At 35.9% G+C, this 11,159-nt stretch overlaps 2 protein-coding genes across 2 annotated transcripts; one reads left to right on the top strand and one right to left on the bottom strand.

Moving 5' to 3' along the window:
* Nucleotides 1-236: 236 nt before the first annotated feature.
* On the bottom strand, nt 237-4,175 carry LOC120280694 (DEAD-box ATP-dependent RNA helicase 39). Its single transcript, XM_039287622.1, is given in 10 exon segments — nt 237-842; nt 1,012-1,060; nt 1,162-1,291; nt 1,468-1,568; nt 1,570-1,611; nt 2,170-2,310; nt 2,720-2,860; nt 2,967-3,155; nt 3,243-3,338; nt 3,680-4,175. Coding segments are annotated over 10 exon segments (1,671 nt in total). The 5' UTR covers nt 4,166-4,175; the 3' UTR covers nt 237-546.
* A 1,931-nt stretch (nt 4,176-6,106) lies between these two features.
* On the top strand, nt 6,107-10,407 carry LOC120280842 (polyadenylate-binding protein 2-like). The gene is made up of 7 exons (XM_039287796.1): nt 6,107-6,396; nt 7,823-8,598; nt 8,702-8,779; nt 8,865-8,954; nt 9,214-9,516; nt 9,677-9,865; nt 10,077-10,407. Exons 1-7 carry the CDS (start codon nt 6,156-6,158, stop codon nt 10,251-10,253), a joined length of 1,854 nt encoding a protein of 617 aa, XP_039143730.1. The 5' UTR covers nt 6,107-6,155; the 3' UTR covers nt 10,254-10,407.
* The last annotated feature ends 752 nt before the right edge of the window (nt 10,408-11,159 follow it).

Below are 11,159 nucleotides of genomic sequence, written 5' to 3'. Positions count from 1 at the left end.
AAAAAAATTATCAATCTTATCTATAAATTACTGATTTTGTTTTAAACAATATGTTCATATGAATTTTTTTCATGATTAAAAATTTTTAAATAAATATTATGGACTTTCTCATATAGACATCAAATTTAATGAGACATTTATAATGAATAATTATAATTTCTATTGATAAACTTTTGTTTATTTTCCTTAGTTTTTTCATTAATAAATTAAATACAATTTGATTATTATTAATAAAATTGAAATCAAAAGCTCAGTCATTCCTCACTGTCCACAAATCAAATAGAAAAAGTACACAAAAACAATAAAAACCAAAATTGAAAGCATTTGGATTTTGGCAAACACATTGGTTTGATCAGCTATGTCTTGGTGACCCTCTTTTAGCTGCAGAACTCCGGCCCTCTGAATCCGACGACACTGAGCTTCGATGAAGTTGGTTTCGGAGTATCAAATCTTTTACTCGACGACGGACGTTTGCTAGTTTTTTGGGATGCAGTTCTTGATGTGTTGTTCGCAGAAAACTTAACTGGCTTTGAGACCTTGACGATCTTACCGGTCTTCGAAAGGAGATCTTTTAACTGATGCAGTAGCTGATGGTTTTGAGATTGAAGCTTTAGCTGGTTTTTGGCTGACTTTTGATGATTTTGCACTGGGTCTGTTTTTCGGACTTGTGACTTTCAAAACTCTTGAGTTTCGGCCCCTTGAAACAGTCTGCGGCGTCGTGGTAGCATCCCTTCTAACATTAACTACATTCAGGGATTCGAGGCTTTCGTTTTTCTTGATGGCTTCTTCGATTCTATTGGCCAGAAGAAGATCTTTCTTTGAAACTAGACTTGTTACTTTGCCTGCGTCGTGAAGACATGGGACATTCACACAATATCGAACAAATTTCTGATATAAATAATGTATTTGAGGATTGCTTGAAAGTTTAAGACAAAGTTCCAGAAGGAATCTAGTTGAAAGGTAGGCAGAATGATCACCGATAAAATATGAGAGATGTGCATAATGGTATACCTTTAGCGCCCATGCGAGCTGTTCTTCCAGTTCGGTGAAGGTAGTCGATCTGAAATGGTGTAAGAGTTGTATTCAAGATAATTCATGGTGAAATTCAAATGGCAAATTGTAAATCAAATAGGAAAAAAATAGAAAGGATTTGGCACTCACAGAATTCAGTGGGAAGTCGAACATGATAACATGGTCAACATCTAAGTCCAAGCCTCGAGCAGCCAAGTCTGTGCATACTAATGTTGGGCAATCTCCTTCTTCACTCTTAAACTTCTTCAGATTCTCAACCCTAATAGCAAAATGTATTTGCGATCATTCAGTATTAGAATCAATCTCAGAAATGACAGGCTGTATGGTCTTACATCAGAATAATACATATGGAGAATAAAGAAAAGTCAATTATGTAATAGAAACTGAAAGGCACTATGTCCAGTCCTACAAAACCTGGATACAAAGCTATCTCACCTTTCTTCAGCAGGCACCTCCCCATGATAATTGACTGTGAATATCTGGTTTTCAACAAGGAAATGATCAACAGCTCGACTCGAGTTCAATGTGTTGCAGAAAGATCATAACCCTGTTTCCCTTGGATAAACTTGGTTCAAGAACCTGCAATTAGTTTTGACAAAGATCATGGATTCAATATCTTAGATTTTAAGGGCCAGTTATCAATTAATTTTAAAACATTAACATTTTCAAGCACTTAACCAAAATTCGTGGGCAACTCTAAACATCCAACTTTCAAATAGAAGAACACTCCTAAGTAAATCACTGTGAAGAAACACCAGTACAAACAAATGCAGAATCCCAGGCGATCCCTAATATAATGCATGACAAATGCATTTGTATGCCTTTTATTTTTTTCTCAATTTACTTGTCTGATCAAGCAGTATTTATACCAAATTTGAATAACTCGTTGATAAAATAATATTAGCCTTTACACTCTGTTATACTGAATAACATGTGGTTTCTTTCATATACCATAACACCAGAGTAATTCCAAGTTAGTTTTGTAGTTAATAAAAACATTTGATGAGAAGGCAATTGTACCCAATCTATGATAAAGAAACACTTATGAAGTACTGCAATTTGCATTAACCTGATCAAAAGTAGTTATCCACTTGTATTGTGGTAATGCACCTAGAAGGGACTGAGCCTGAAAATTACCTGTAGAAGAGACTCCAGCTTGTTTTCAGAACCAGAAAGTTTGATAAAATCATGACGAGCAGATGCAACTTTCTTGTGCAAAGAGGAAGTGCGCAGATGGATTATTCCTTCGAACTCATCATCTACCAATTTTTGCACTGCCTGAGATAAGCAACAAAGTCAATACAATGCAGAAGGTTACAATTTTTAGAGCCTGGCATCACAGGGAATCAATTCAAATAGCCTGACAAATTGTATAACAAGATGACCTCTGATAAACTTTAACAAAAGGAAGCCCAAAAGCACTTAAGATGGTTTCCCACAAGCAAAATCAGTTAGAAGAACAAAGTCAAAAATACATTTCACAGGGTCAGGCAAGAATCCATTTTGAAACAAATCATATTGGCATGCCAAACAGATATCATCAACTATGAAGTTTCATAGGAACTTTCAGGAAAGTTATATAATACACAGGAAGGACCATAGTAACCAATTGATTCAGATCATTGTCCTGATAGTAGATTCATAAATAACCATATGTAGAAGGTCAAGGGTGTAACTATCGCCAAACCTTTGTCATGGTTGCAGTAACCAATACAGTTTGAAATCCATGGTCATCTGGTTTTGTTGCACGTTTTTTTAGTGGAGCAAGAAATTTACGAATATCAGGCCCAAAACCTCGATCAAACATAGTATCTGCCTCATCCAAAACCTGTAGCAAGGAACACCATCTTACAAAAGCTAGAAAATTTAGAGAGAAATGACATTCATTCGATTATAAAATCTCAAATGAATCTGTACTTTCCGCAACAACCCACCAAATATTTGATGTCCCCATAAACCATGTTCCCCTCTTCAATATGCTGCAGAACCCTCCCAGGTGTTCCAACAACCATATCAACCGGCATGCTCAAGGAATCTTCTTGTGGTCTCAACCGGCCACCCCCGCTTATCATAGTGGACCGAAATCGTGCGTGATGGCTTATGGACTTAGCAACCCGAAAGACCTGAAAAGCCTACTACTTGTCAGGCAAAACCCTCAAAACTTATAATTTTCTGAAAGCCAAACTTTCAGGGAAAAAATAAAGAAGGACCTGCTCACATAGCTCCCGGGTTGGGCAAAGCACTATAGCCCTAGGCCGCTTGGGTTTCATCAGCATGCCATACAGTTGTTCATCACGTCTTAGTAACTGCAAAGAAGCACAGAACCATATCACCAAAACCAAATCAATCGATGTATCAAAACCATGCCAGCACTTCAATGTTTGAAAAGAATGAAACACTTATATATAACTCAACCAACTAGCTATTCAGAAAAATGAAGCAAAAACACTCCTTTCAGCCATCGCTTCAAAATCAAACAGCTAAAGAATACATGCATCATCACTAGCATTCATCAATGGAAAGAAAAAAAGCTGATATCTTTTGCAATAGTTCATGGTATCAAAGTCATAACCACACACTAGAAAGATTAATGCTCACAATTTCAACAAAAAATCATATCACAACAAGCATAAAGAGAAGAACACACCTGAATGAGAGGGAGCAAATAAGCGAGTGTCTTCCCCGAACCCGTGTGCGAACCAAGAACAACGCTTTTCCCTTCGAGCACAGAGGGAACCCCAATACACTGAATCTCAGTCGGCACTGAGATCCCAATCTCCCTCACCGCTCCCATAACCTCCTCCTCGAGCCCCAACTCTTCAAAGCTCCCCGCCATGGCACTCCTCCTCTCCTTCTTCTCACCCGCCGGAGTAGGCCTAGAAGGCGGGACTATTAGCGGAGAAGACTTCCCGGCGTCCTTCAGGTGGCGGGATCGAAGACGGTCGAGGAGAAGGGAACGACGGAGGGGTTGGACGGCGTCGGCAGTGTCTGAGGCGGGAACGGCGGTGAGGGAGGATGAGAGGCGGTAAACGGGGCGGGTGAGTGTGGAGGAGAAGAGGGATGAGGAGACGACGGCGCCGGCGCCGGCCATGGCGGGCGCCGCTCTCGCCGCCGAGAATGAGAACCGAAGCATCACAAGCGCAGTGGAGATGTTTGGATTAGAGAAAGCGAGTGAAGAAGGGAAAGACGATGTTTTGCTGGGCTTTTAATGGGCCGGGTTTTATTGGCCCAAAAGGATACAATGGATTGGGCCTCTATTCCAATGTAGAGTTGTAAAGCGTGGGACCCATGTATTTCATCCATAATAAATAAATAAATAAACAAAAATAAAAATGATACTTTTCAAGTCCAAGTGTATATATAATAAAGTAAAAATTACAATTTTTATTATTAAATATAACAATTGAATTATTATATAAAATAGTTTTGAGTATTATATATTATATTTCTCATACATATTTTTTTATTAAAATATGAATTTATTATATTTGTAGTTATTTTTCCCTGTTTGAATATTGTTTGGCAAGAAAAATATGGACAGAAGGTACACATTTTTAATAAATCAATACAAAATTTAATTAATAAAAAAATAACATTTGTGTGACTAGTGACAATTGAAAGCAAATTTTTGGGTTAAAAAGGTTTGATTTTTTCTAATTATTTTTGGTAAGTTCAAGTATCAAATTCAAAACCAAAAATCCTTATTTTATTTTATATAAAGTTACTATAATTAATAATATTATGGTGTTATTTGAATCATATAATGCTTTTTTTAATTTAATTTTATATATTTTTTTAACAAAGTAGATAAATCATAAATTCATTAGAGAACCCAATTGCAACAAAAAGAAAAGCAAAACAAAGGGCCCATTAGAAGTGGGACAAAACAAACAACACTAGAAAAGATTCAACATAGAGAGGGGATCTCTAAGTGAGTTCAGAGATGCACAAACAAAGAAATTATACTTGCCAGAACTACACTCGTCCATCAGGGGCTTATAGGCTCACCCTCATGGGATCCACGAACGCTAGGCTTTTCTTAATAGTGTTGATAGGCTCCTCTAACTTTTGGCGCTTGAGATATAAAGCTACATATACCCAAAAAGAAAAAAAAGATTAGTCCCTCTAAAAATCACAGGAAAAGAAGTACAGAAATAAGCATTAAAGATACGTTTATTCCTTTCTAGCCAAACACTCCAGAGAATAGCTATGGACAAGATATCCTAGATGTCTTTTTGTTGCCCCGTGAGACCTGTCATCCAAGAATTTTACATAGACGCAAGGGAATCTGGTCAACAAAGCAGACCAAGGTTTTGAAGAAAAGTGCTCTCAGAATTGCACCACAAATTAAAAGGGCAATGAAGAAACATATGATTTGTAGATTCTATGACCCCATAACATGGCACACAGGTGGTTGTAGATAGCTTGTTACATTTTTTTTTAGCCAAGTTCTTTAGAGTGAGGATTTTGTCATCCCAAGCTAGCCAAGTGAAAGCTTTAACATTTTTTTTAACAAAATCCTTTCGAAATGGCTTTACTAGGACGATAACGAATACCTCCATCAATAAGTAAAGTTGTAGAATGATTTAACAGTGAAAATTCCACTGGATAACTCCAAAACTTTAGATTTTTAGAGTCGCTATCTAATCTTACTAGATAATCATCAATAGAGGATTAGGTGTCTTTGAAAGTTGTGAAGGAAGTTTGAGGCTAAAGTCTTGAATTGTGCCGAAGGTAAAAAGAGTGATTGTGAAATCATTTTTTAAGATATTATTCACTAATTTTATTGTGCATAATCCTACATACATGACTTTAATATTATAATTATACTATTCTATTTAAGAAATTATTTGACTTATATAAATTATTATATTTATCAATTAAAAATTTATATCAAATTTATTTATTTTTATTAATTCAGAATATTTTTTTATTCTAGGAAAGTAATTATACTCCGCAACAAAATCCTTTTTTTTTAATTTATCAAAGTTTGAGGGGCTTTAAGAATAAGTCCCACACTATATAAGCTTGCATTGGCATGCAAAACCGAAGCCTTTCTTTGCAAACCCTCCCGCAAAATCAAAACCCTAATCGGTTCGATCGTGCAATCCCCATCGCCGGTGATGGCAATGGCGCCGCCTTTGTCCTCACCTCGCTTCCGTTCCTCGCCAACGTTCCCTGATGAGCACGCTTTCAGCGACGCCTCTCTCTATGTCGGCGACCTTGACCTCTCCGTCACCGATGGGCAGCTTTTCGATTTCTTCAATCGTTTTGGAAGTGTTGCGTCTGTTAGGGTTTGCCGTGATCGGTTAACCAGGGTTTCGCTTGGGTATGGCTATGTTAACTTCCCCACCCGTGATGAAGGTATTGGTTTTTGAAATCTCTGGCTTGGTTATTGTGATTATCGGTGTTTTTGCGATGATTTTTTTGGTCACATTAAGGTAGGTTTTTGCTTTGATGTTGATTGTATCTGAGTGATTTTTTTGAGGGAAAATAGGGAGCGAGATTAGTGGACATGGATTTGGGGAATTTGAGGGCACATTAGGTTTATTGTAGTTAATGATTGGAATAATTGTGTTTAATTTCTCTTTAATTCACTGTTTTGATAATCCTCTCTGGTTCTGAGTGATTCTGGTAGAAAAGTTTGGGACTGAAATCAGTGGGCAGGGTTTTTAGAGGGTTTAGTGGGTTTATCGTGATTGAAGGATTGAAATAATCATGTTAAATATCCTCTTTTTTTTTTATTCATGCTTTCTGGTTTCAAGAGTGTTATGAACTATACTATTAGTGATTGATGAACAGCAACAATTACTGCTGAAACTTAAGTACTCGATTTGCTTTGTTTTGGTTCTAGTAGTTAGGTTAAATGTTATTCCTTTTGAAAGAAATTGGAGCATGATTAATTAGAAGGATGAGAACTGTTGAGATGGTCTTAAAAATCAGAAAGGAGTTCATATGATGCTTGTTCTCTGAATTGGAGACTGGAGTTTAAAGAGTACTGGATTCAAATAAAACAGTGTGCTTGTCCACAATTAGAAGGAAAATAGTTGAGATAAAGAACTGACCATAATATTGATGGAAGCAATCTATGAACCCACATGAATAAAATTAATTGGATAAATGCTACAAGTGAAGTGAAAAGTTTTAGTATCTAACAGATGAGGAAGAGAGAGTTGTGGTTTACTGTGTGTGTTCAAATAGATGGGTATCCTCTGACCCTTGCATGACCTAATTAGTTTAAGAATTTATCTATGTAAATAGCTGGAGTTTTACATGCCGAAAGGAAAAGAAGATGCTTATCTAGATATGTGATAGTATATGTGTGGTTACTTTTCTTTTTTGTAGGAGCTTATGTGCTCCCTGCCACATTATTGTCATCTTTTTCGCTATACTTTTATACAGTTTAATTTTAATCATGACAATTGATTTGTGTGATCACATACAAATCAATTAATTGCAAGTGTCTATCTCCAGGACATGTGAAATTAATATGATTTGGAAGTACGTTTCATGTTGCTTGTAGAATTTGTGCATTTTAGAGCTTGAGATAAAATACGATGCTTCCTAATCAAGTAAGAGTACTTGTTATTAATGAATGGCCTTAAATAATTATTTGATTGTACAAGATCCCTGCCCTAAAATGGGAAAGAGCCTATGTAATTTTCTGCAAACAAATTTGATTGTTTTTAAAAAAAGGACTGGTCTGATATCACCCCAGATACAGTCAAATGTTTAAATCTATATCAATGTTGAATTTTTAATTGTTTGTTATATTTCTTATATGCTGCAGCTCTCCGTGTTTTGGAGCTTCTAAATTTTACTCCTCTAAATGGGAAGCCTATGCGGATCATGTTTTCCAATAGAGATCCAAGTTTCAGGAAGAGTGGGGTTGCTAATATTTTTATAAAAAATCTTGACCCAACTATTGACAGCAAATCTTTGTATGATACGTTTGTAACTTTCGGTCGTGTACTTACTTGTAAGGTGGCCACTAATAGTGATGGCCAGTCAAAGGGATATGGCTTTGTCCAATTTGAGCAGGAGGAGGATGCTCATAGGGCTGTTAATTCTCTTAATTCCATGCTAGTTAACGGGAGGAAGGTTTTTGTCGGGTTTTTTCAGCACCGTCAAGTAAGAGAAAAAATTAATGGACCAGCAAAATTTAAGAATGTGTATGTGAAAAACCTGGCAGAAACAGTGACCAAGGAAGATCTAATTGAAAAGTTTGGCACATGCGGACATATTGACAGTGCCGTTGTTATGGCGGATGCTAATGGTAATTCCAGGGGTTTTGGCTTTGTAGATTTCCTAAACCCGGATGATGCTGCAGCCGCAGTTGAGAGATTTAATGGCTCTGTCTTCCATGAGAAGGTTTTGTATGTTGGTAGGGCAGAAAAAAAGTCCGAGAGAAAAGCCCAATTGAAAGCTAAATTTGAACAGGATGGAAACAAGCGATTGACGAAACTTCAGGAGTCTAACTTGTATGTTAAAAATCTTGATGACTCTATTGATGATGAAAAACTCAGAGAGATTTTCAGACCTTTTGGTAATTTAGGTTCATGCAAGGTATGCAGCATATTAATTACCTTCATATTTGAGTTTGACTTTTTTATTCTACTTATAGAAATTGCAACTTATTCATATCTACTGGGAATGACGTTTTATTCAGGTTATGTGTGACGCACAAGGATTTAGCAAGGGTTTTGGATTTGTGGCTTTTCTTTCCTCAGAGGATGCTGCCCGTGCTGTGAGTTGCAATGAAGACATTGTCATTTTCTTATGCGGTTCTGTAATTTCAGGAAGTTATAATCTGATTTGTATTTATTTATTAGGTACATGAATTAAATGGACACATAATTGGCAAGAAACCTCTGTTCATCTCCGTTGCTCAAAGCAAAGAAGAAAGGAAGGCAAAGCTTCAGGTGAGTCCTTGATAATGAGACCGTATCAGAGTATATCTCAGAATTGTTGTAACTTTCCATGTGAATTTGTTGCTTGATCATTCTTAGACATTATTCTTCCGGTGATTATTTAGGTGGCGTAACTTGATCAATGCTTGCCATCAATTAAGCATCTTATACTTAGTAATAGGACCTCTCAAGTCTCATATACACATACATTTTTTTTGTAGTTTGATGATTACCTTACAGTTGTTGTCTTATCTCACTGATATATCTACAGGTACATTTCACTCGCTTAAGAGCACTTGCTGAAAGGACTCCTTCAATGCCGTTGTTGGCACCGCATCAACCAAATGCCCATGCCCTCAATGGTGCCACCCCTCAGATGTACTTTGGTCCTGGAGCCTCAAGTAATCTTATTCCTCGCCAATCAGCTATAAATGGGTTTCAACAACAGCACCCTATTCAAAGATTTAGACCTGTTATACCTCCACACTACATGATCCCCTACCACCCCCCAAGGCAAGGACAACATGGGCAGAGAATGAGTTTTGGTTCCGGAGGAGCAATCCCACCTCAGCAGGTTGGTTGTTTGGTTCCAGTAGAAATCTTTTTCTTGCTTGTTGATATCCTCTGTATATTTCTTCTTCTCATGTTATTAGTTTTGGCATTCAACAAACATGTTTGCTAAAGAATTGTTTTATGTATGTTATATTGACAATGTTTTCAATGTCAAAAACCAGTTTGTTCCGAGAAATTGGCGTCAGGGATTCCCACATATGCAAAATGCAGTCAATGGACCCAACACATCCTTGATATCACAAACTCCTATTGTGTCTTCAACCCGGATGGGATTTAGGAATTCTCCTTCCTCACCAATTGCAGCCTTTGCCTCACTTTTAGCTTCTGCAAGTCCTGATCAACAACACACTGTGAGCATTTTTATCTTTTGTTATATTTCTACATTCTAGCAAGCATTATAACTCTTTCATTGCAATTCAAAGAATTGGAACACATATTGCCAATCACACACACCACAGAATTAGCATTGTTTCTAATGCATCATATTAATTTCTGTTCACATGCACACTTAGATTTCTTCAACATGCACTAAACAAATTTTATGTATCTTTACATCTTCAGATTCTTGGCAATGAGTTATATCCGCTCGTCGAAGCAATCGACAAGGATCATGCTGCCAAAGTGACCGGAATGCTGCTTGAAATGGGCCAAAATGAGGTTCTACACCTCCTTCAATCTCCAGAAGCTCTTAAGGAAAAGGTTAACAAAGCATTGGAGGTCTCAGAAGCTGCAGAATAGATTGCCTAATTGCATTAACAGTGTTCTCTTAGCTTTTAGTCATAACTTTCTAATTCTTAATTAAGTATAGAACTTTTCTAGTTCTCATTATTTCAGGACCAGGTTTTCCCTTGCAGGAAATCCTTTACTAAAACTAGCCTAGTGTGTGTGTTTGTGTGTGTCTTTTGTTTCTTTTTCTTTTTGGTTTAGAAAAATAAAGAACATGCTCAGTTATTAATGATATTGACATCATTTATATTCTTTTTAGGAATTTAAAAATTATCTTTTATGTGTAAAAGTTTTATAGTAAATGATATACATTGAAAACTAAAATAGTTAAAAAAAATTATCCGATAAAATGTTTCTTTAAAGAATACTAAACACATACAAACATGGAAAAAAATGTTTTGGCTCCATATAAATTAATATCATTAATTAATTTTCCTATATATATTTTTTATTTCCATTGTTTTTGTTTTTAAAACGTGGACAACTAACAATCCTTCATTTTTATAGTTTTTTATGATAATTATAAATTTCAATAAGAACTTTCAGATTAAAAATTTCAGTTTTATTGATATAGAAAAATAATATCTTAACAAAATTATTTTAAAAATTAGCAAACTACCTCATAGTCAATTAATTTTTTTTCTTAAATTTTCATCTAATAATAAATAATAAATAGTAATTTTAAAAAAAATTAAAAAAAATTAAAATCCAAAACCATCAAAACTTTTTTCTTTGCAACAAAGTAGTGGACCACCTTTTTTGTTCTTCTAAGCTGAAAGCAGGACGTGTGAATGCAAGAGACATGAGGCATGATTTCCATACTAATTTTCCTTTTCTGCTGTTGATTCAATCAAGATAAACTGAAAAGCTTGGCAGTCATGTTCAGGAATAAATAAATTCTTTTGATAATTACTATCT

This window comes from Dioscorea cayenensis, chromosome 17, assembly GCF_009730915.1.
Source record: "Dioscorea cayenensis subsp. rotundata cultivar TDr96_F1 chromosome 17, TDr96_F1_v2_PseudoChromosome.rev07_lg8_w22 25.fasta, whole genome shotgun sequence".
NCBI lineage: Eukaryota > Viridiplantae > Streptophyta > Magnoliopsida > Dioscoreales > Dioscoreaceae > Dioscorea > Dioscorea cayenensis.
The sequence above is the reverse complement of the archived record's forward strand: the minus strand, read 5'-3'. Positions and strand labels throughout refer to the sequence as shown.